The 26347-nt window shown below is 40.6% G+C and overlaps 1 protein-coding gene and 1 long non-coding RNA gene across 5 annotated transcripts in view; one reads left to right on the top strand and one right to left on the bottom strand.

Moving 5' to 3' along the window:
- Positions 1–7882, top strand: part of FBLN2 (fibulin 2) — a 198289-nt gene extending 190407 nt beyond the window's left edge. For all 4 annotated transcript variants that reach the window (XM_019536956.1, XM_019536957.1, XM_019536958.1 and 1 more), the window contains 2 exons: positions 4702–4825; positions 6008–7882. In XM_019536956.1, coding sequence (XP_019392501.1) covers positions 4702–4825; positions 6008–6365 — 482 coding nt within the window. In that variant the 3' untranslated portion in view covers positions 6366–7882. The remainder of the gene's footprint in view (positions 1–4701; positions 4826–6007) is intronic.
- LOC109311348 lies at positions 2189–24765 on the bottom strand. Its single transcript, XR_002101483.1, has 3 exons — positions 24756–24765; positions 12558–12562; positions 2189–3792 (listed from the first exon to the last, which is right to left on the bottom strand). It is a non-coding gene; the product is annotated as an uncharacterized LOC109311348 (long non-coding RNA).
- Between the last annotated feature and the right edge of the window lie 1582 nt (positions 24766–26347).

Below are 26347 nucleotides of genomic sequence, written 5' to 3'. Positions count from 1 at the left end.
TGCACTACCAGGAGTGACCAGGAATAATGGTCACAAGCTGGCAGAGGGTAGATTTAGGCTAGATATCAGGAGGCGCTACTTCACTGTCAGGGCGGTTAGGGTCTGGAACCAACTTCCAAGAGAAGTGGTGTTGGCCCCTACCCTGGGGGTGTTTAAGCAGAAGTTAGATGAACACCTTGCTGGGGTCGTTTGACCCCAGTACTCTTTCCTGCCATGGCAGGGGGTCAGACTAGATGATCTACTCAGGTCCCTTACGACCCTAGAAACTATGAAACTATCTCCCCATACTGCTTAGTCCCACATCACTCGGGCTCTAATATTCCTCATCAGCATAAATCAGGTGTAATGTCACCGAAGCCAGTGGAGTTACGGTGTACAATCCTGCATGAGCTCAGAATCATGGTCTTGTGTGTGTACTTTATATGGCAGTCGGAGTAAAACGTTCTTGTTCTCATACAGTGGATTTGTAGGTTCAACTGTACTTCATACACTTCTGTTATGCACTGACCTTGTGAGATGCTGCTCTTTGTTCAGTAACTATCATTTCCCTGATGTTTGTATTTGAACTGATGCTCTCCAAAGACTGAGTCACTGCAGCTTGGGCTGACAAGCCAGGGTCTCTGTAAGCAGGAGTGATGGTAGGCCTGTACCCTGTATGAATCAAGGCTAGAGGAGGATGTCCAGGCAGCTGCATTTGCCTTGTTTCCATCATCTTAGGAAGTGCATTGTATGTCATTTTAAACCACATAAACGGACCCCTGTGTTGTGCAGAAATAGCTGTACTGAACAGGCTATGCAGGAACATTTGAAAAGTGAACAAATCTGTGCAGTCTTTCTATTTTCATCCATATACCTGTGTATCATGATTTGAATATGCAAAACTACCAGGTATCACCTACTACAAGAATGTAAACTGGCACTTAGCCATGCATAAATATGTGCCCATTGTTCTGCATGGATGCCTGTATGACTTCAGCATGTGCAAACCTAGACATTGAATAATGCCAGATGTGTGTACACACAGTTTTCAGGGCTATGTGGAGACCTTTTTGAAAATGATCATGAGCAAACCGTCTGAATTGGTATAAATTGGTCCAAATTCAAGGAAGTTGGATCAGTTTATACCAGCTGGGAATCTGTTCTTCAATGTTCTTCCTTTACCCTATCCTTATGGTAGAAGTGACTAATGGCACTTCTTTCATACCATTTCTTTCATGGCATTTTTCACAGCACTGTGAACTCAAACAGATCACTTACAGCTTGTCCAGTAGCTTGTCAGCATATGGATTCTTTTTACATTTCCCATCAGAACCAAGCTAGTGATGTGAATTTTTTAATGTCATTAGTTACGATATGTTAAAAAAAATCTTTTTCACCTGGGGGAAGTTTTGAGAAATAGAAAAGGGCCTAATTTATTTGATTCTCTCACACTTCCCATTGCGTATCTCTTTTTGTTGGGGTTTTAAACCAGGCAGTAGGGCTGTTCAAAATTTTTCTGGGTGTTTCGTTTTGAAGCTGTTTCAACACACTTGGAGCTTGAAACAGTGAAATAGAAATGAAACAAAGGCTTTGAAACAGCTTCAAAATTAAACAAGGGCACTTGAAACATTTCAAAATGTTTCAAATTTTGAAGCCGGGCTTATTTGGCTTTGGTGCTGGTCCCAAGCAACAGCGGCAGCCTCCTCTCATCCAGCGCGCAAATCCAGGGACCGCATCTCCAGGAGGGCTGCAAGGCTGTGCTGAACTCCCTGCCCAGTGCCGGGGATGATTGATGCTGCCGTGAGTCCCAGGCATCAGAGGCAGCCTCCTGTTATCCAGCACACAGATCCTGGGGCTTGCACCCTCGAGAGGAGTCCAGCACAACCCCACAGCCCTCTTGTGGGTGCGGGCCCCCAGATCTGCGCACTGGATGAGAGGAGGCTGCTGCTGCTGGCAAGTGTCAGGAGTTTTGCTTTGAACAGTTTGAGGTGCAGTTTCCCAGAAACCTATGCACTTATCTCCTTCAAACTTGGTAGGTTTCATGCCCTCAGAAGGATCTACCTTCCCTGCAATTTGCATCTGAATCAGGCATAAATTGACAAAGTTTTAGGCATTTTCATGATTCCCCATTATAGCCTATAGGCAAAATGTCAAAACAGTTTTGACTAAACAAAACGGAACGATGCTTCAATATGAAACGATTAAACGAAACGCTCACCCTTCAAAATGGCGAAACCGAAGTCGAAATGAAACAGTGCTGTTTCACACAGCCCTACCAGGCAGTGCTTCATGCAAGGTCAGTTCTGTATCCCAGAGGCTGGTGGGGAACAAAAGGCTGCAGTTTTCCTTTAAGAGTCAGTTTCTTCTATGACAACTGGCAGAATTGCACAGCACTCCACAGTCCACGTGGTTTGTCTGTTAACATTTATTTCATTTTAAAACCTCTGTGTGTTGTCTAGACATTTCGGAGTACGCAATGTGACTTCAGAATCTTTGCCAGTATTTTCTGTTCAAGTTGGACTCTTGTTATTGCATCTGGTTTTCCAGTGTGTTCAGTATCAAAGTTTAGTCTTTTGAATTTTTATTATTCAAGTAACCCTGCTTCTGCCCTAGGACATTAAGCATCTTGCAGTTTGCTTTTCTTTGCAAATCTCTGCTGCCTTCTACGATTTTTGTCATTAGTGGAAGACATTTATATTTAGGTTAAATGTTTATGATCCAATTGTCTTGTTTTAAACTGTTGTTCATAAGTTCCCATTATTCAAAATATATTTAGAGGCAGTTCCTTATGGCGTCCTCAGATTCATCCATGCATAGAGTTATTCAGGAACAGATATTCTGCTTTTTCTTTGGATTGGGGTAGTGTGAAGTTACATTCATGTGTAGACAAGTGAAATAATTTGCCCTTTTCCCTCTTAAAAATTAAGGAAAAGGGCCTGTTTGGTGGAAATACAGCCTAGCTATACCGTACTTGGGCTTGTCTACACTTGAAATTTGATGTGGATTGAGGTTGGTTGTTAATTTAAGATGAGTCTTGAAATTTCTGCTATTGAATTGTTTTGTTCTGCTTCCTTTCTTCCTAGTTTACAATATAGTTTACATCTTGGATGTACTGACACTTCAGGAGCAAGAGAAAAAAACAACACAAGTAGAGACATTTGTCTAGATTTTTGTGACAAAATAAAATATCAAAATAAAAATATGAAGAGTGAGACAGTAGGCTCTTTGGTTCTCCATTGGTCATTAAAGCAATCCAGCATTGCATCAGACTTGCTTGCTATGTGGTCAGAGCAATTAGGTTCACAGAAATTTATGAAAAAAGACTTGCGAAGTGCAGGGAGACAAGCTAACCCTGACTTAGCAGTCAGTAACAGACCAGTATTTGATTGCAGGATGGCTGGAGTATATAAACCGTTCTCAGTGGGTGGTCAGATGGAAACAATGCAGGCTTCTTTACAACAGGGTCCCTGCCCTTCCCTGTGTCTTGTACAATGCCAAGCATGTTGTCAACTCTTAGGTATAATAAAGCATAATATCTGCAAGCAGGTAAACTGTGCCCTTGGTGGCAGTGGCAGTAGTTGCAGATGGGACAACTTTCTTGTGCCCCTCAGAATCAATGTCTGAGGCTGGTGCCCCCATTGCCCGGCCCTAATTATATTGCTTCTCCAAATGGTGAAGCATGCTGCACGTGCATGGAGCTTCTCAGGCGCGGATCCGGGGGGGTGCCCTACTTTGATTCCTGGGCCATCCGAAGTTTAAGGCCAACTGCCTGGCAATGGCAGCAGCCTTTTTATTCAGGCAGCAATGGGGGACCTTCGTGGCTGATTATAATTTATCTGAATTCTTCTAAATTCTTCATTCTACAGGTGTTATTGCCCCTCTCTCCTTTTTAATGGTCTGAATTTTCCACTAATCAAGCTAGCCTTTATTTTGCAATTCGGCTGCTCCTCGCAATGTGTCTCCTATTTCTCAGCCCTGAAAAGTGTTTTTTAACTTCATCTAAAAACATTAATTCAGTTGCAGAAAAATTAACTCAGATGAACATCAACTCAGGTGTAGAAATAACTTTAAATGTTGCACTGTCAAGAAACTCAAGAAGGCTAGAGTTTGTTTTATTAATCTGAAAGAGATGTATATTTAATTATAATGACAACATAACTAAATAAACAATATCTTTTGATTTTTTTTTACCTAATTTGTTGTGTTTTGTATATATAATATATGATATAGCAAACTAATGCACATTCTAATCAAGTTACGTTTGTTTTTGCTTCAATCTTAAACTGAATCATATGCCCCTGGGTCCCTAGCATATTAGTAAAGATTCTAGTTTATTTTTACCTGGAGAAACAAGTATATTGTGTTATAAGTGATGAGGCACTGCACCATCTGTACCTTCGTTTTCAGAATCCTAGATCTGTTCGTGGAGCTACCAGAGACCAACTGACATAAAATATATGTCTGGATTTCAAATACCTGCTTGTTGCCATTGTATTTATGACAAATTGTGTCCACAGGCATCAGGCACAGTTATTAGGCTAATCACACAGACGCAGGGAGCTAAGACTATAGCCTGCATCCTTCAGATCCAAAAACATGTTCTCGGCCACACAGGCACATACATACTCTGGCTCCCTTGCTCCTTGCTTGGATTCATGCTTTCATGGTTACATGTATTCTTTTGGATTTGTTGCTGATTTTACCCATGTTTTTCATTACCAGATATTGATGAATGTGCACTAGGAACCCACAACTGCTCATCTACAGAGTCTTGCTATAATATCCAAGGCAGCTTCCGATGCCTGTTGTTTGAGTGCCCTCCAAATTATAGAAAAGTATCTGACATGTAAGTCTTCTTTTATTTCTGGAGTTAACAGAGCTTCCACACCCTGCAGCTGCTGGTTTATTCAGACTGTTCTAGTGTATGGTATTTGTAACCTGCCCCTTGGTACTGTGTTGCTCCTGGGCTGTCCAGTGAACTTTTGCTGCCTCTGTTTTAGAGCTCTCCACCTTAACAGACGCATTCAGTCCAGTCAGAAATCTGTGCCACGTTCCATGGGACTAACACTAATAGCACAGCAGGATCTCCAGTGCTGGTGCAGCCCAGGGCTTCTCAGCTCCTTGGCAATAGTCATAGCGGGATTCACCGAGCTGCTGACTCCCCACGGTTCTGTGCAGTTCAGGGAGCCTTCAGAATGAACCTACAATGGGCCAGTATATGGCCCTCCACTGCTATAATGTAATTGAATCTGGTGTATGCTACCCTGAAAAAAATAAGGGTAAAGCTGTACCAGCACAGGTGTTGTCTGTATGCAGCCTATGCCATGGTAGCTATTCACTTCCTACTGCCTAGTGGTGAGGTATACATAGTAAGAAACAGCCTAGTATATCCAACACCAACAGAATAGGTGCTCATCCACCCACTCCAGCTCCTGGTTTAAGGTATATCAGTGGACAAAACAATGTAAATTACAATAGTGCAAGTATGTAGTAAGCCCATTCTCGAGTTGTAGAAAGTCTCAGGCACGCAAACATTTATTTACTGGTTTCTGGAAATGAAACAATGGGGCAGCAATTCTAGTGGGAGAACTTGGCTTCCATTCCTATCTTAAGAGTTAAGGTTTAGCTGCCTTGTAGGTATGGTTGCTTGAGATTTTATGAAACACAATCACAGTCTTGCACAGTCTTCAATGAATCACAGATTCCCTTTCCAAGCCCTGTGCTGCACACAGTATGACTTTTGTCTGTCTTTCTGTATATGCTCATTGTGAGGCTTCCAAACAGCACTCTTCATGTCCATAGTCTTTGGTTTGCTGTTGTACTCTCACAATTACATCATTTAGAAATGTTTTGTGGGTCTTGTAAAAGCAGAATAAGCAGCTTCTAATTATACAGCTGAAGTTTGAGGCTCTGCTGTATATCTGTCTAACACATGCCACAGGCTTCTTGTGACTTTGCAAATCATTGAGATGTGAATTTCCTAACTCAGTTACTGTGATACTGAAGATTCTTGTTTCTGTTCTCTCAGGAGGTGTGAACGCATCAATTGTTTTAATTATTTGGATTGTCAAAACACTCCTGTGCGCATCACTTATTACCAACTGAACTTCCAAACCAATATTGTTGTCCCAGCTCACATTTTCCGTATTGGACCATCACCTGCTTATGCTGGAGACAACATAATCCTAACCATCAACAAAGGAAATGAAGAAGGCTACTTCAGCACTAGAAAGCTTAACTCCTACACAGGCATTGTGTATCTTCAGCGACAAGTGAAAGAGCCTAAAGACTTTTTGTTAGATGTTGAAATGAAGCTATGGCGCCAAGGAACATACACAACTTTTCTTGCCAAAATTTATATATTCATCACAGGTCATGCTTACTGAGGCATGTACTGACATTGAAATTTATTGGTGCTCTGCTCTTTAACCAAAGCTTATTACTGTGGAACTGACATTTAGTGCATCTAGCCTTTATATTATTTTTCTATCATTGCTTCAAACTTTTTTATTGGTTGTATAAATTAACTTAAGTTTTACTGACCTATTTTCTTATGTAATTCTTTAGATGAGTGAAGGAAGGGGTTTAAAGGAAAGTCGTGTGTTGTATACTAGAACCTTCTCTTAGAATTGTCCAGTGAATAAAGTAGGCTTAGTTACATCTACAGGGTATTGCACTAGAAAGGAAACCAGTTCACTTGGGAGTATCAGTTTGAGCCAGTGACAAGGAAAAGAAAACCTTGAGCAATTTCCTTTTAAGGTGTGTTGTATAAACTGGTGGTTTACTTAGCTGGTGACTTCAGTGAAACTTCTCTACACTCAGATACTGTAGTGATCAGGGCACTATAAGCATGTGGACAAAACAACTAGTTCACAGGTTGAAGGCTTATTTTTTTGCCCAAGTGTTACAGTGTATTGCCTAGAAAAAAATTAATAAAGCAACACCCCATCAACTAACAAAAGTTTGACTGTATTATCATGTCTTACTTCAATGGGACTATTCATATGTTTAAAGTTAAATATCAGCAAGACCAAACTTTAGGTGTGTGTTGTACTAACTCACACTGCAGTTTGTAGTTTGAACTCATCTCTGCAAAAACCCATTTTATTTAGGTTGCTCTAATCACAGATCAAATGTACTATAATTTTTAAAGGAAAAGTAAGAGATGACTCATGTAAGCAACCGTCACACCTTATTCAAAAGCATGGGTGTGCAACTAGTTTGTAGGTGACAACATTAAATAAACATAAGAGAAGTGACTTCTGTTTTCCAGGAAAATGACCTCAGGGGAAAATGCTTCTTAAATTGGCAGGTTGTAGTATGCCATTTAGTGACAGCACAACCCAAGTTTCAAACTGGATTTCCTCTTTTTCCATAGGAAACTGGATGAGGTCCAAAGCTGAGGGCCAGATGTGGTAGTATGTAGTACAATCAAAGCATCTGATAGAAGGTGGAAATGAATATCCACATTTTTTAGTGGCTGATCTTATTGAAAAGCCTCAATGCTTTCTGAGCAACTTTGATCCAGATTATTTGGCAAAATGTTCATAAGGAAAAATATAACCACAATATATGGCTGCTTACTACACTATAGTTTAATAAGCCATTCTCTGTCCTACACTAGATATTTTGACCATTGTGCACTGTATGTAAAGTAACAGGAGCCAAGCTTTATGACCTTTTCTACAGAAGCAATCAACAGTTTTATTACCATATTGTAATATATTAATAACTTTGTTTGTATGAGGGTTTAAAATCATATAAATGCTACCTATGGGGTGACAGGGGAGATGTATTGTATTCATTATATCCCAAGACCAATTTCTAAAATTACAAATAAGCCATTTTTATTTGGACTTTTTTACAGATAATAAAATGTAAACATTTCTGTATCTAACATAAAGTCCATGACTACAGAAAATGAATTCTTTTCATTCTCTAGCTGAAAGTTTAGGCTATCTGCTAATTTTATGCATCAAATTTATGCTTGCTACTCTACCAGATTCTTTGTAAAAGTGATCTTCCTCCACATGACTTCTGCTTTCCATAGTTAATAGCCTTAAATTAGCAGCAAAGTGCCAATTAGAAAACACAAGTGTATGCAGTTCATAATTTCAGTTAATGTATATCTCAAGAAATGCAGCAATGAGTTGAAGAGTCTTTCAGATGTATTACAAAGCCTATGTGTAAAACAGTGATAGTGTTCTGCATGTCCCAGTAGGGCACATCAAGAGTTTCTGAAACCCAAAGTTTTCCATCAGCATTAGAATTTGATTGAAAGTAAATGCCGTTCAAGCTCTGGCAGCCTTTGCTGTCAGAGAATTAATGGACAAATGATTTGTTACCAGGAGACCTGCTGACTAAAAACAACCACAGTCGATCATATTAAGTGTCTGGCAGTTTGCAACACTGACTTTTCATTTTCTAGGACAGGTAATTGATGAAGAACATTCTGGAAAAGATTCTGCATACTATTATATAGAAAAAAAAGTAGTGGTACTAAAAACTGTGCCTTCATCAGCCCAGCATCCTACAGGCATCCAGACAGGAGAGAATGGGAACTTTGCACTACCTGTCAGAGAAATGCAAAGGCCTGTGGAGGGTAATTTGACATTCATTTTTTTCCTGGGCAACCTAAACAGCCACTTGCCTCATTCTAAAGAAAAAAATATATATATATATATACTCCCTATATACTCCCTGTTTGTTTTCAGTAATGGGTGTTGTGTAGGTGAGGTTAATATGGTATTTCACTTTCTCCTTTCTCATATCAGCCCAGTGTTGTAATTGCCTCAACATGGGCTGATGCCAACCACAGGTCCTACTGATGTCAACTGCAGGATTTGGGCTTTATTGCCTGATTGAAAGCAACTTCAAGCCAATGGATGTATAACAATGCAAACGACAGTCAACCCCATAGTGTTTGCAGCTGTCCCTTAAACAGCCACTGGGTTGGCTGGGGCCACAGTTTGCAGCTGTCCCTTAGTCACTGGGTGGGCTGGGGCCTAATAACTTCTGAGAATGTCTTTAAAAAAGTGTCCATTATAAATCCCATCTTACATCATTTATGTCTAAATAAATTAAACCACTACTGAAATACTTATCTTCTTTCTTTTTCTTCTTTTTTTTAATGAGTTCAGATTTTTTAGGTCAGTATATTTTTTTGTGACTGAGATACACTGAAATGCATAACAAAGCATTATTCAGCTTGATGGAAGTCATGAGATGACAGTTGTTTCAAACCTAATTATCAAAATGCTTTTATAGAGTTTGAACATGTGTTTGTGCATGTGTAAACATTTAAGCAACTTGACTAGCCATATACTTACTGTATAATAATTGTTTAATATTTACTTGAAAAATAAGTCTGGAACTGGTAGGAGGTTGTATAGAATACTGACTAATGAGTATCATTAGTGATTTCTGGAAATGCAAGCATGTTAATTACAACACCTCTGAATTTTTTCCAGACTATCCTAGTCTTTGACACACAATCAGAGCTTTTACTTACTTATCCCTGTAAGGTTGATATAAAATAGGTAGATACACTTTGTACCTACTCTAGAGATGTATATCTTTTACTCTTTCTTTTATAGCAAAAAAATATCCATTTTAAAATATGCTGGTATAACCCAGTGGTCAGTATTTGCTTCCCTTTCTGTTCTGATTTATAGAAGGAGAGAGTTACCCAGGTAAAAGCCTGGGTCTTTATCTCTTGCTGTAATAACTTAGGGTGAAATTCTGCCCTCACTGAAATCAATGGGAGTTTTGTCATTTACTTCAGGGGACTAAACTTTTACCCTTTTGCTTTTATCTCTAGATGTTCCCGTTCAATCCCCAGCGTGACAATTAAGATGGGGGTCATCATTCAAAAAACATCCCTTTTCTTTCTCCCCCGCACATCCATTATTCATGGTAGTTCAAGACAAAAGCTAATATCAGTTTTGGGTTGTGGCTTGTCCTTTAAAACTCATCCCTGACCCAGTAGTCAGCAAATTTTCAGAGTTGCAAGTTAGCACACCCTTGCTCAGGTCTGATGCAGGGTCACATTTTGATGTGATGGTGGCTTTTCCATGCTGCTGCTGCTTCTCACCCTCCAGCAGTGCTGCAGGCAAAGCTCCTTGCTGCCTAGCCCTGGTACAAATGTGGATGAAGCCCCTTGCTGCCAACATGCAGCTAAAGCTCCCCAGCTACACAGGCTAGATCCATTGCCTCTGCAGGCCCTATGTCGCCAACGCTTGCCCTAACAAAGAGATCTATTACACTGGTACATTTACCTCTTCAGATGAACAGTCTCCCACTAAGAAGGGGCACAAGCACATCCAATGATACTAATGTCATTAGCTGGAAGATGCAACAGACAGCCATAATCAGAGCTGATTTCTAATGAAGGGGAAACTGCAGTGAAAAGACTGTTGTAGGGGGAAGCAAGGGCTGGGGATCTCCCTTTCTGCTTTAATCTGCTTGCTTTATTACTAGGACATACAGCAGGGAATCAGGAACTGGAAGAAATTTAGCAGGATCTTGCAAACGTCCATATTTTTAGGTTTGTGTATGGGAGCAATCCCCTTTTAGTTGGACTACTAGTACATCCTCTTCAGTCGGGGTGTTATGTACTTACTCTGAATCAAGACATTCATTTTGTCTTTTTGGTGAAATAAAGCCATTATATTTTCTCCAATGTATTTCATTACCGGCTGTAGTAGTGAATTTAGGACACTAAGTGAGCGACTGTTTTAGAGCCTTTGGGGCTTTACCATATGGTTAAACAATAACATCTTCTAACAGTGAGCATGTTCTGCTAAGTTCTACACCAGGATGAACCCCAGGAATTGGAGGTAATTTCTTTCTTTAACAGAATGTTTCTGTCAGATAAACGAGTGCTCTTTCATTTTTGTACTATAATGTCTGGGTGTAGGTATAAGTGTGGTGTGCAGGTTCTCTGTCTTTTGAATCACTGCCTTAGATTTTAGGGAGCAAAACTGGATAATCCTCTGTGTTAATTCCTTCAGTGGCTTCCTTACAACTGTCTCTTCCCTGGCATCTCATCATTTATGAGCCACCTGGTACCTTGAGGTATGTAGAAAAAACATGTAAAGCTGTGTCTATGTCCAGATCGTTGAATCTCTCCGAATCGAATCGGATAAATTAATTGCAATTTGGATTCGGAGATTCGGCACCGAATCAAGCCAAATCTCCTCCGGATCAAGTCAGCAACCAAAGCTTTGCACAGCCCCCTGGCTTTAGGAAGGGGCTCAGGGCTTTGTCTTGCTGCTCCCCTCCCTCCCTACTCCATTACCAGTTTTGGTCAAGAGGAAAGAGCTTGGGTGTATGTATAGCTTTGGTTTCTACTAGAATAGTGGGGATTCTCCCAGTAGACACTGAATGTCTGTATATGGACCTTCCTGAAACCACAACACAGCTGCTGTAATGCAAAGATTTAAACCCATGCAGATGAAAAAGAATCCAGATCTCATAATAGCAATTCAGATAAGGAATTTGATTATATTTGTTTCTTTTCTCCAAAAGTATTGTTATCTTAAAACTTTGGCACCACACGCACAGGCCTTTCTTCCTCCATATTTTCTCCTAAAATTTTATCTGCCTTTTCACATCATTTTGTCTTTAAAAGTTAGGTACCATTGACAACAAGTTCTGTATTAATTTTCCATAGAATTTATACAAACAGATGAAATTTTTGCTTCCTAGAGACATTTCCCCATTATTCCAAATTGACATCTGTTTTTTTTAAACGTTTTTTCCTCTGTAATATTATATTTATCTTCAGCTGCCTGTTCACACCCTTCAGAAATCATTCAGGATGGGGGTATTCTTTCCAACCAATTCTTTCCAACCATAGAATATGTCAGAGGGAAAAGGATAGATAATCATCAGTTGACTATTCCATAATTTTAAAAGTATGGAAACTAATGCAGTTGAGGAACTCGTGTGGAATAATAATAGACAATTTAGGACTTATTTGTAATAAAGTATTAGAGTAAATCCATGGGAATTTCAGGAGATGATTAACAAAGATAGAAAAATAACTATGAGAGGCCATCTCAAAGGATCTGATCTCCATATAGAGTAACAAATTATAAATGACTGATAAGGAGCACAAACTTACTTAGTGGTAAAAGGACATAAAACACAGATGTCACTTAATTAAAGTTAGGCTCCCCTTAAAACTCAGAGTAATTCTTTTTGGGCACTGTACAATGACAGTGACTTAAGACAACAGAATCACTACTAGCAGGCAGATGCATGAAAGCTTGTTTTTAGAAGAAAGGGACCGATTTTCCCGATGTTTGTGGCATAGGACAACAGTGCATGGGGCATATTTCTAAAGGAAAGAATGACAATCTGATATCAGGCTTAAGTATAGTTTTGGTATGCAGTGACTATTTGTGGAAAAGAAACTGGTAGTGATACAAGATAAATCAAACCCAGACTGTTTTTCTACATGTAACAAATACGGAGTATGGATGTGATATGCTAATACCTGTAGAGAAAGTTTGCTTTTGATTGATAGAGGTTAAACAAAAGTTAGTTTGATGCTGCCACAAAATGCCAGAGACTCAGTCTGGACTAGAGGGCTAGAAAACATACTGTAGGGAGCAGATAAGGAGAGAGATGGTTTTCCGTCTTGCACTATTGTAGGGGTACCGAATATCTGTGGTCCACTAAGCCATGAATCCAAGTAAAACATATATTGTTGAAATGTGAAATCTTCCCCCCAAGCTCTTTTCAAGGAATGCTACCTTCAGTTCTAGTGCTTCAGAATGTCAGGGTGTGTGCTGGAGTTGAGAAAGAATATCTTGTATCACTCTAGCATTATGTTAATTGAAATGTAAACTGGTCTTTCTTTTCCATGGCAGATGTACTTTACTGTAGAGATATAAAAGAGTAATCCCAGCTAATCTTAGCCACTGCCAAGGCCCATTATAGTTAATCCCATTATCTTTCAATTACACCTTGAAGATGTAGCTTTTACACCAACAAACAGTGTTACAGGAAGAGAGATTCAGACTGCTTCTCCGAACAGGGCTAGTACTGGAGTAACTACTGAATTTAATGCAACTGTAATAACACATGTAGGAAAAGAATTGTAGCTCACCATTAGTCTAACATCTAGATTATGTTATAGTCATTCTGCTGTATATTTTATGAAGATTTTCAAGTGAATAGGTGAGCAAGAAATGTAAGAATAAACTTGCACGATATAGAATCATAGAAAGTTTGGGTTGGAAGGGACCTCAGGAGGTAATCTAGTCCACCCCACTGCTCAAAGCAGGACCAGCCCCAACTAGATCATCCAGCCAAAGGTTTGTCTAGCTGGGTTTTGAAAACCTCCGAGCTTGGAGCTTCCACAACTTCTCTGGATAACCTGTTCCAGTGTTTTACTACCCTCCTAGTGAGAATTCTTGCTAGTATCTAACTGTGCTGCAACTTGAGACCATTGCTCCTTGTTCTGCCATCCGCCACCACTGAGAACAGTCTAGCTCCATCCTCTTTTAAACCCCACTTCAGGTAGTTGAAGGCTACAATTAAATCCCTCCCCCCCATTCTTCTCTTCTTTAAACTAAATAAGCCCTGTTCCCACAGTCTTTCCTCATACGTCATGTCCCCAGCCCCCTCACCATTTTTGTTGTCCTTCGTTTGACTCACTCCAATTTGTCCACATCCTTGGGGTGCCCAAAACTGAACACAGTACTCCAGATGTGACCTCACCAGTGCTGAATAGAGGGGAAAATCACTTCCCTTGACCTACTGGCAACACACCTACCAATGCAGCCAAGAATGCCTTTAGCCTTTTTGGCAACAAGGGCACACTGCTGACTCATATTCAGCTGCTTGTCCACAGTAACCTCCAGGTCCTTTTCTGCAGAACTGCTGCTCAATCAGTCGGGCCTCAGCCTGTACTGTTGCATGGGATTGTTCCATCCTAAGTGCAGGACTTTGCACTTGTCCTTTCTGAACCTCATGAGATTCCTTTTGGAGCAGTCTTCCAATTTGTCTAAGTACCTCTGAATCCTAGCCCTACCCTCCAGCATATCTATTACTCTCCCCGGCTTGCTATCATCTGCAGATTTTCTGAGGATGCACTCTATGCCATCCTCCAGGTTGTTGATGAAGATATTGAACAAAAATGGCCCCAAAACGAACCCCTGGGACACTCCACTTGATACTGGCTGCCAGTAATTTACCTAATAATGTTTACCTAAAACTGTTATGAGGCTGCACTGGAATAAATGAAAACAGAATATGGCCTATAGTATGAGTCATGCCATGTGATACAATCATGGGAGTTGAGTGAGTACAAGTTAACCATTTAGTCACAAAGTGTGGGAAACCCCAAACTTGGTGTAGTGTTCATGTTCAATTCACAGCTCAAAGGAGCCAGTAACAGATAATTGGTAAGAGTCTCCTATCTTATAATTAGCTGCAAGACTTCTCCATACTTTCCAGGAAAGTAGGTGGCATCTCTAAAGTCCATTTACACAGTTAAACATATTGACTGTACTTGAAGAGATCTGCAACCATTAAAAATAGGTGTCACATAGGCCCAATTCTGCATCCCTTATGGAGGCTTAATACTACTAAGTACAAGTATACTTACTTAGTACTACTTGTGTTAGTAGTTCTATGATGAGGTAGTTTGGCATACTGGATTCAGGAGTGGACTCAAGAGACTGGTTTTGTTCCTTGTTCTTCCACTAGCTTGCAGGGTGACCTTGGGCAGGTCATTGTCTCTGTTCTCCCATTTCTGTATTTACAAGCTGGAGAAAATATTGAAATGCCTTTTCCATACATTAAGATTTTTCATAGATCACCAGATAAATGCTACTTGATATAAGAATGAATCCAACTGAACCCAGTATAAAGGAATATGATATTAATATGGCACTTTGTGGTCGTTTGGCTATTATTATTTGTGCAGTGACCAGAATACAAATTTTACTGGCTAATTTCTTCTAATTGCTTCTCTGAGAGAATTTTTTTAACATCAGAGTCATTATATATACCAGTTCAAAACATTGAAGGGCTGATTCAATTTATGATCTCACTCTGGAAAGTACAGTTGATAGTTTTCAGTAACACGATGAAATCACAATAAAGTAGGAGTTTGTGAACAGTCATAAAAGTATCACATTTTCTAAGGTTACAATAATACATACTAAAAGATTAGGCTGTACATCCCAATTATCAAAAAATTGCCCCACTTTTAAGTGGCACAGAAAGCAAACAAAGCTGAAGTTTCAAAAGAAATAAGTAATCTGATGTGATTAGGAGTTCAGAAGAAACCTGGGCTAAAAGCAGACAACTGATGTAATGTGGGGTTGATTAGTCCAAGATATAACTTGCAGAAAAACAGGGATAGGACAGTTGCATACACAAGAGGTTTAAATAGCAATAAACTCAAATTAATCATGACTGTTCCAAATCAAAGTGTTAATTTGGATACTTCATGGGTATTTAATGTGGTACAATGGTCTTGTTCTTCTGTAAGTTCTGGGGTTTACAGTGAGACATGATGCTCAAATCTGTGTCAAACCACTTGTCTTTTTTTAGCCGTAGTGTGATCTGCATCAAGTTTGGTGGCCAGGGTCATGAATTTTAGTATCCAGTTCAGTGTCCAGGGTTTAGTGTCTAAACACCTAGATGTTAAAGAGCTGTTAAAACCTCAAGAAGCAGACCATCATTTTTTCTGTATTCTCATGTCAGACTGTACTGGAATCGTGGTAGAGAAAGGAGGGTATTAGTATAATTGCTTCAATTGGTTCATGAATTTCATGCCTTAGAATTTTCAGAGAATTTTTCTTTCATCTCACAAAGAAGAGTGGTCATTTTAGAAAAAGAGAGTGCCTACTTTTGAGCATATCAAATTTAGAGGATTTCTGAGACTGAACAGCTAAATAGTATCCTTATGAAGTGTTAACACAAGGTTAATATGCATGTTGCACTTCGGTATTTTGATTCACAGCCTGGCGTCAATGGGCATCTAGACACATGCTCGGGGGAGGGGCAGAGGGGGGGGCGCTTTAATTAGAGTGATCCCAAGAGTCACTCCAAATAAAGCACCTGCAGCATTATGTGTATGCAACGCCCCACACTTCACAATGGCGGCCGAGGTGCTTTAACTAAAGCTTGTTCGATGAGCTTTAGTCAAAGCGCCCCCCCCACTGCCATTTTGAAACACAGGGATGCTGAATGCATGTGACACGGAGGATGCTGGAGCACCCTAATTAGCTCTTTCCAGAAGACTCAATCAAGTCTGCTCCAATACATGCTAATTAGCACACATCAGAGCAGAGGTCTGTCATATGTATAAGTGCCCAATAGGTTTTTAAGTGAGATGCCCGCTGAGATATTTTAATCAGCTACTCTTCTCCCAGCATTAGTATGTCCTCTGATTATTTATTAACTAAGCCTGGGTTCTTGAACACAATACAGCAGCAAAATGTCTCAGTAAACACCATCATGGATACAGTCTGCTCTCGAAGGTATGTGCTAGATTTTTAGTATAAATTCAGGGAGTATGAGAAGTGGCAAACATGTAATATGTACAGATAATGAGCTATATTTTGATCTCAGCTATATGGGTGTAATGCCAGAATAACTGCCTTTCACTGGTGGAGTTAAACCAGTGTAACTGAGATAACATTCTAATTTCCCAACCTTATAAATTACAGTTCTCACAAAACTGGTGCATTTTTCAACGGGGATCTTGGGTGAGTTCAGGGAGTTTCACTGAGGATGCATCTAGTCCAGGGCTGTCATATTAATTGCCTCTGACTTTGGAATCAGAGCAGTTTGTTGGTTGCCCCCACATCCACTTTCCACTATATGTGTCCGGGTATTTTTAAGCCTTCCTCAGAGACATTGGATGTTGGCTATAGCCAAGGCAGGGGATTTTACTGGGGTGTGTGAATGTTCCTGCCAGGACCAAAGCCAAAGGTTCCTAACCGCACAGTCTTGCTCCTCCACTCAGGGTCAGATCAATTACCATATTTACAGTCAGGAAGAAATTTTAACCCATGATCCGATTTGTACTGACTATGGGGGTTGTGGCCTTCCTCTCTAGTGGGGGGCATGACCCTCTATCTAGGATCTCTTGAATGCACATGGACAACACTTTGTAGATGCAGGACATTGGCTGCCATGGTTCTCCTGCTTAACCTGTGGTAGGTTAGGTTGTTAGGTCTGTGTTGTGTCGGGGTTGATGGTAGTCTTATGTAGCATTTAGATTATGGATTGTATAGGATAGTTGGGTAGGAATGATCATGCCTCAAGCAAGGGTTGGACTAGATGACCTCTGGATGTCCCTTCTAGCCCTACTCCTCTGATTTTCTATGATTCTGTGTTACATGTTTAAGGAGGATAGTTGTAATAGAACCCATATTGGGAACTTTCCTGTGTTGTTATTATTTAACAGCTAAAATACAGGCTCATCAATACATTCTTACCCTTGGTAAATTCAAATATAACAGCTCTAAAGCCTAAGAGATTCTCAAATGGTGTAAAATGCTTCACAAAAATTAATAGATTTATAATGGTTTAAGTCAGGTGATGATTTAATTATAATTGTTAGATCTATAGAACAGCATGACAGGTTTTAAATAAGCATATATTTAAATCTAGAGATTTCTTTCCATCTACAATCTTTAATCATCTTAATTTATTAATAATCTTAGCATAAAACACCTCAAAGGTAGCCAGAGTAAGGAAGACAAATTTTGTTTTGTAGGGAAAAAATGAGGATAAAAATAAAAGGAAAATTCTTCTAGTTGCTCTGTTTTTGCCTGAAGTGTTCGTGCAAATACAGAGTTGCAGTCTTGTGTGTTGTACAAGATTTTAAATTTCTTTCCCTAGATGTGTTACACTTGCTGTCAATATATTTCATCATCATTGCTCTATAATACTTGCTGATCTTGGCTAGACAGAAACACCCATAAGTTAACTCTGTTGCTGGGTTTGTTTTTCTTTCTGTTGTCTGCTCTGTGAATTTTGGCAGAACTGCTTGGCTCATAGAAGGCAGAGACAACCCAGTTTCTGGATTTCTCCTTTTTCAGGAAAAGTGCCCTTATCATCCTTGCCAAGAATAACCTGTATTGAGTGGCAAAGATCCAGAAGCTCACCACAATCACTTGGCCCGTTTACTTTCCCAGAGCAAGCTCCGGCTGGTATGACTAGTTCAAAAGTACAGAGACTCAGAGCATTGTGACTGTAGATGTTTTCTGGCTTAGGGGTGGTCAGGAAGTTTTCCTTGTCATTTCATAAATATTTCTTTCAATAAGATGCTGGCATCTTCTGTAACTTTTGCACTCTAAATTTGACACTGAAAAGGAGTATTATTGCCTATTTCATATTCAGCTTGGTTGTTGGAATCTCCTGGCCATACTGACTTTCTATACTTGTATACCATTTAATCATCCCAAGATATCTATATATTAAAGACCTCTCAGAACCTTGAGAAGGGGGCCATTGTTGTTTCTGTATTCTCATGTAGGACTGTTCCGGAATCATGGTAGAGGAAGGAGGGCTTTCATTTTCTCAGCAAGAACCACTGTTGGTTCTTAAGGACAGCATTTCTAGCCCAGCCTCTCCAAGAACACTGATCACATAAAGGTATCAAAAAAAAGTGGGGGGGTTGACTTCCAAGCAAAATGTAAAGATACTGTGAGACCAGAATATCTTAGCTATTAAAACCCTATGCTGTTTATCATAACAGTAAGGGGACCGGAGCTCTGCCCCTGCAGTTCTACTAGGATACCAATAATCTTTATGGTACTGCTAGGTAATATAGCTGTGTTTTCTTCCTTGGCTGTGCTTTCTAGTCCCACAAGTGGCAACATGTCAGAGACTGGTGAAATGATCCATATGCAAAGCTTGTGTAGATTTGGATATTCTGAAATGAACTACATGAACTACATGAACATAAAACAGAGAGCCAAATTCATTTCTGGTATGATTACAATGAAATGAACAGAGATACAGTTAAGACTGAAAGCAGTTTAGTGTTAATGTGAAATGGAGGGCACGGGGTGGGGGGGAGCAAAAAATGAAAATAACTAGGATAGCTTTGAGCACTATAGATTTGAAGGGGCTTAGGTTGTGGAGGACAGCAAAGATAAAAAAAATAGCTCTAAGGACAGTTAAACTGAGCATTCTTCTCAGTTTGCTAGAAAGGTTAATTGTAACAGAGCAAATAAAGACATCCAGGAAGGAAAATAGTCATTTGCCAAAAATGCCAGTTCCATGAAGTCAAGATTCACTTAAAAAATAAACAAACAGAGAACTTGCAATGGGTAAATGCAAGTAACTAAACTAGTTGCAGTTGTCCCAGCCATACTGTCACATGATGATTTGTTAGCAGGCATAATAAATATTTAAAATCAGTTTTAATTGTAGAATGTTTTTAAAGACCCTGAAACAATAAATGAAGTGTTCATAATCTACCTTTAATTAGTGTCAATCAGAGAAGAAGAGCACCTCCAGGCATTTCCATCCATTCAGTTCTGACAAGCAGATCATGTTTGTTTTCCCTATTAAAGATGTGTGAGATACACAGACAAACCCATCTGTGGAACATAACAGTTCACATGCTAGGAAATGAAGCCAAACTCCCAGTACCAAGAAAAGCCCATTGGGACTGAATGTGAAGACACACAGTATGATTTTGGAAGTATTTGCTGTGGCGGATTTGGAATGGTTCACTTAAGAAATCAGTATTGACATCCTATATTTATTTTAGACCTGTACGGTAGGGGTGTGTGACGTGGGCCATATTTGATTCGGATTCAGCCCAAATTGGGGACAGTGATTCAATTCATTGATTTGAATCACTGTCCCCAATTCAGTTTGGCCGAATCTGAAGATTCGATGCTGATTTGGAGAATCAGCGATTTGGCCATAGACACAGCAGGCACAGGTCATGAATGCTGAGATGCTGGGTTGGATGGAGCATCCCACAGGAGTGCAGGGGTCCCCCATGTGCTTAGCGGCAAACCACTTCTGGGTCCGCCAGGGAGCGTGCAGGGCCCCCCCTCCTGTGCCCCTCCAGCTTGGCGATCAGCTGTGGGGGGACCCCAGGTGCCCCCTCAGACCCAGGAGTCACCAGTTGCCAAGCTAGGGGTTACAGGGGGGACCCCCCTGCACACTCCCTGGCAGACTCAGAAGTGGACCAGAAGTGTTTCTGGTCCACTTCTGGGTCTGCTGCTGAATGTGCTGTGGAGTTCCCCATGCTCCTGTGGGATGCTCCATCCATCCCACCATCTCAGCATTCACAAGACACCTGGTACCTTGAGGTATGTAGAAAAAAAATTTTAAAACCGTGTCTATGTCTCAATCTCTGAATCTTTCCGAATCTCTCCTAATCAATTTGTAGGGTTTTGAGTCGATTCAGAGAGATTAAAGGGTCTCCTAATTAGATTCAGATTAAGAGATTTAGTCACCAAATCAGGCTGAATATCCACCAAATCAAATCAGGGACTGAAGATTTGCACAACCCTACTATATAGTGTAATTTAGACCTGTATGTTGGTTAGGAAGGATGATTTTGGCTTGATGAAGTTCTATGGAGCTGGACACTACGTCATCACATAAGGACATTTGAGTGGGCAAGAAAAGATCTGAAATCATGTCTCCTTCATGTTCAGTCTGGCTGGCACAGCAAGAAGGAATAACCCAGTCAGTCTGAGCTTCAGTTTGGATGAAGACTATGCCTGAAAATAGAATGACACAATGTTGGGGTGTTGGGGGAACTAGCTATAAGGGGATCTGTTGTTGGCTCTTCCAATGAGCTGGTGTAGCTTAAAAGTATTATTAGCTCTTAGGCTGCTCATTGATGCCCAGGTAGCAGTTGTGGCCTAAGACATACACCTATTTAAATTGTCCTTGGTGAGAACATTTTGACCTTTCTACTGTAGTGTAGACCTGGACACATGTAACTACATCTTTGTCACCTCAAGATTAGATTACCATGCCTAATGCTTCCTGGAACTATTCTGAGACAGCTCATAAGCTGAGGTTCATGCAGAACATGGCTTCTCCTTCTCATGCCTGGTTGACACTGATGATAAGGCCACTTGACACTTCACTGGCAGTGTAAACAGGACTTGAAGGTGGCATAACTTGCATTTACAGTCATATCCTGGATTCTCTACACTGCCAGAATGAAGAATAGTGGCTTTAGGATAAATCAAGTTTGGTTTACAATATAAATATTTTTTCTGAAATTCTTACTGGTAAAAAAATAGCCCAGGAGCTGGACCATACATGCATTCCAGCCCTCTAGGTGGGATAGGGACAGGCTGTCAATTGACAGCCCCCTGGCAAATGGACTACACACAGGGTGGTTCAAAGCAAGAGGCATGAGCAAGCAGGTTTGGGGACAACCTCCCAAATGCTGGGTCCCAGCTCCCTGGTTTTTAAACTGTCACATGTGCCTTTCAGCTGTTTGGCACATGCAGCATTTAAAGCTCGTGGGGCTGAGGAAAACTTTCCTGCCTCTTGTTCCTGACCCTGTAGGCTTTGATATTGCCATGGGATAGCTTTTAAAGCTCTTAGTTCTAGGAACCAGGGCATTTTCCTGGGGCTGGAGGCCTTGCAGGACTCTGGGAGGGTTCCTGCCACAGGCGAATGCCTATCCTGCCAGTCAGCTGATTGGCAAGACAGGAAGAGGTGGTGTCGTCCTGGGCCTGGAATCCCCTGGGGCTGTGGGAAGGTTCCTGTTGCAGGAGAATGGCCCCCATCCCGTCAATCAGCTGACTGGCAGGACGGGGGTTCCCACAGTTCAACCCCATCAGCTCACCCCTAAGTGTGCTATCAGGTAGCCAGTGCTCTCCCTTTCCTTGGATGCAGGGAGGAAGAACAGATGACTGTCTACACCTGACAGAAGCATACAGCTATTCAAGTTGGAGTGGAAGAAGAGAGATTTGTCACCTAGGTAACCAAGCTAACTTCCTGTAGAAGAGCCAGTTCTCTACCTTAAGAAAGCCCTTGAATGGTTGTACACTTTCCTTTTTGTACCAAGGGAAGAGCTTTTCTCCCAGCACAAATACTGAAAAGTTTGGATTCATTTTATTATCCTCCTTACACTTGCTAGTGAATATTTATTTATCTGTCAAGTCAGGATGAGCAGTTATATGTGCTGTTCCTTACTTTATGATGAATTCTTGAAATACTGTTTTGGTTTTCTAATTTTTAAATAAACATAAGCAAATAAATAACACATATAAACATACGTTTATTTTATTGACTTGAAGCACACAAGTCTGAGGAAAGATAACAAAATCCAAATGAAGACCCTTCTGGGTACTGCCACTGAGAACTTCAGAAACAGAATGTCTATTTAAAATTAAATATGGACTGACTCCTGCAGCCCCTAAGAGCTTTGTGCAAGATGATAATGGGCTGAAACTTGATAAATGAAGGCAGAAAGTGATGACAAATGCAATGTGTTAGTTATTAGGACAGGCAGAGATAGAATGGTAATGGGACAAGCCGATCAAATGATTTATTCATGGAGCAGCTGAAAATTTATTCAAACCCGTGCTTAAAAAAAGTCATTTAATCTGACTGTTGTATTGGGGTGTTTGCTAAATTAGTCTGTGTAAATAAGAAAACAACTGTGAAGTTTAATTAAAGGCCAAGTCTTTTAAAAATGATTTCTTGACTATTTGAATCACATCTTGAAGTGACTAGAACACTCGGAAAGAATCCCAGCTTAGTCTTATTCCCCTTGCTTGGTTTATGTCACTATGTCCTATCAGAGCTGTCAGCAGAGCAGTCAGGGCTCCACTGGCTAATGTCAAGTTGTAAATGAAGAAGTCTGGATTATTATTACATCTTCATCACCGTGCAAAATGATTTTAATGCATTTGTTTCAAAGCACAATAATGCTCACTTTTTGCTTGTATCGGCTTTCTGATTAAAGCTGGGAGTTTGATTGTACATGAAATGGGTTCACTTGTGGCATCCATTTATACTACTGAATTAACCATTTGTATTCCTGTAGAAATATTACATCTTGGCAAAATCTCAGTTTTCTCGACTGGTTGATATTACCCCTTATTGACGAGAACCATAGGCATTAGCACTGAGAAACAGAATGTACTTCATGAGCAGCATTGACAGACAAGTCTGGATTGACCCCTCTTTGGGTGGCAATATAAATTACTTCTATGCCTGCTCTCTGACATGCCCAAACATATACAATCTTTAGGAAGATTTTTTTAAAGGAAGAAATCCAGATATAAACTATAATTAAATACTGCTCTCTAGATATCTCAACACAGACTAATGCAGTTGCTATGAGATTTATTGCTACCAATTAAGTCCAAGATCTAGACTAATGAATCTATTGCAGTTACTGATTTAACTCAGTAAGCCCATAGAGTGTAGTGAGCTAAAACCAGAAATAAACCACCGTGCCATCAAGGACAATAAACAACTTTTTCAAAGAGGGAATTTCAAAATACCATGGATTAAAAATAAGATGAACAAGATGGTGTTGGCTTTTGTTTATTTAGGGATTAATTGAGAAAATAATACACTGGATTTTTTCCCTTTCATTCAGATGCTGTCCTTCTGCACCAAGCTTAACACATTGACAGTGAAGGATCTACCAGCTCTTCAGTGTCCAGGATTGTTTCACCAACCTCAGCTATGGTACAAGGTTGGAGTTCTATTCCTGCATCTGCAGCAGACTTCCTGGCTAGGGACAGAAGTTGCACATAAACCAGTTTAAGTGATGAGAAGCTGGTTTAAATTGTAACAGAACAGAAGCTCAGTGCGCATGAACCATGACAAAATGGCTGAAACTGGTTTAAGATGAACATGGTTGAATGCAGTAACCAGATTTAACTGATTTGGGTCAAACCAGTTTATGAAACTTCTGTCCCAGACCCCCGCCCGGTTCAAATTAAATCAGAGTCCCTTAGCATCCCAACATGGTTTCCAGTCCTGGGCTGGGCTGGACTAGACTGTGCTGTCTGCTCCAGAGAGCAGGGCTGGCTCTGCCCCTCTGCTCCCTAGCTGGAACAGTGAGAACTGGCTGATGGGGGGCAGGGGGTGATCAACCCCAGTGAGGACTGGCTGATGTTTAACCCCCGCCCCCCGACAAACCCTGGCTGGGGTTTGGGGCCAGGGAGGGGGGTTAAACACCCCTTCCCCTGCTCAAACTTACTGCTGGATGCACCTGTGGACTACAAATCCCAGCGGCACCTGAAAGCAAGAAGAGTAAGTGATGAGCAATCTTTCAGAGTCCTGCTGCTGTAATTTTGGACTACACATCCTAGAGACCTAGGGGCAGCAGGAAGGGGAAGTGAACACAGCCAGAGATCTGTGCTCTGACATCCCCCTGGCTTCTGGCCTGATCCACTGCAGGTATGTGACTACGTTTCCTGAATCAAAGGCCAATGTCTGTTCGGTTCTGTTTCAATTTAATCTATGCAGTTTAGACTAAACTTTAAAGATGGAATTGATTCAGCTTTGGGCTTTTTGACTGTCTGTATCTAGCCCCTGTGGCAAGTCAGTTACAACAGTATTCTCAAAAGACATCAACTTACATCCGGAAACTAATTAAAATACCCAGGTTTTCAAAAGTGCCTATTGCCTAACAGAGGAGATGGGGAGCAATAGCTCCACCTTCCCATTGGTAAAATGGGTAATAATAAGACTTTCCTCACATAAGTATTGGGGAAATAAATTAATTACCATGTCTGAAGCCAGAGAATTGTTGGCTATGTAAGTGAGAGACTTCTCATAAACACTGAATTCATGTAAACACACTATACAGCATTTTTAAAGTAACATTTACTTAAAGATATTTATAGTCAAATAAGAACTATGGTTGTAAATTAAATTATAAGTTATAATTTAATTTACAACCATAGTTCTTGTAAGAGAAAAGGTGACAATTATATTTCAAAATGCAGTGCACTGTTTTTGTTCACCACTTTATTATCTTCTTCCTTAGTCCAGAAATGCATAACAATAACAGAAGGATAATATCTCACACACATTCAAGGGTTCAACATCTATAAAACAAAACCGTAATGAACCATGATAATAATGATGAACACAAATCTATAACCAGTCTAATTCAATTAAAATGATCATCTTAAGGTTTTCCTTGAGGCAACTCAGAAATGTCTCAACCCTTCATGTAATAAATTTTATCTGAATAAATTTCCATAAGAGGGCTTGCCAGATGCTGTTTTATTGGAACTTGTTCTCAAAACACCGCCTTTTATTTAGTTTCCCATCTTGCTGTTTATTAATATTGGGAATATTTGATAGATGCTTTCATGTTACCCAGGTTGTAAGAACCATTTTTTTTTATAATGTCTGTGTACCCAGACTGCTGGTAGCCAGCTCAGTACAACCTTGGAGATCTCCATTTAATGTTAGATGGCTGTTGCATGAAAGTATTTTTGGTTATAGCTAAGTTATGGGTTAGATTCCTTTCTGTAATTAGAGTCTATCACAACCTTGGGCCCAGCCAGTCCCAATCAGAGGATCAGGGCATTTCATTCACTTAGGTTTCAGGGACAGAGACACCACCTGCAGCAAGCTTGGCTCAGTGCTCTGGCCCAGCTGGTCCTCATAGCACAATCAAGGTAGCAAATTACCTGAGCCCCCAAGCAAAAGGCCCCACCTGTACTAAGTCCAGCCAACTTTGTCTAGGTAAAGACTTAGGAGCTTGCTCCTGAGCCTCCTGCTTCATTTATCAGATCTTTGGCTCTGGTTTCTTATTCTGGTTCTGACACCTGGCATATCCTTTCTCCAGCTCTGGACCTTGGTATATTCTAGCTCTGGTGCTCAAGCCCTTGTTCATAACACTTTCTGCTGTTGCAGAAAAAGGAGTGATACAGGGTGTGTCTATACAAGACACATTACTGCACAATAAAAACACTTAATTGTGCTTAAATTTGCCACCAGCAGGGCCAGCCTTGCAAATGCAGGTAGCAAATTTAAGTGTGATTAATTATTACACAGGAATGTACTTGTGTAGACAGGACCCAGGAGCAAATTTGCTCCTGGGTCTGCCCAACCACAAAGATGGATAGCCTGAAGTTAGCCTCAGGGCTGCAGTTTAGGAGTCTCTCCTGTTCCAGGGCTGGACTGCCTCTATGGCAGCCCCTGTCTGCAGGCTATAAAAACCTCTGGAAAGTTTGTGCCCTGGATACATACACCAGGGAGTCTGAGGGCCTTTTTGTGCCTTTTTGACAGCACCCGAGTAGTGGTGCTAGCCACTGTTTTGCTGCCCAAGCCCCTGCCCCGCCCATGTAGCAGAACGCCCTCTTTGTACATTTCCCTTCTGGGCATGGATATAACAGAAGCTCCTTTTCCCTGCATGCCC

The sequence above is a fragment of the Crocodylus porosus genome, unplaced genomic scaffold, assembly GCF_001723895.1.
Source record: "Crocodylus porosus isolate Cpor-Errol unplaced genomic scaffold, CroPor_comp1, whole genome shotgun sequence".
Taxonomy (NCBI): Eukaryota; Metazoa; Chordata; order Crocodylia; family Crocodylidae; genus Crocodylus; species Crocodylus porosus.
This window is presented reverse-complemented; position numbering and strand designations above follow the sequence as displayed.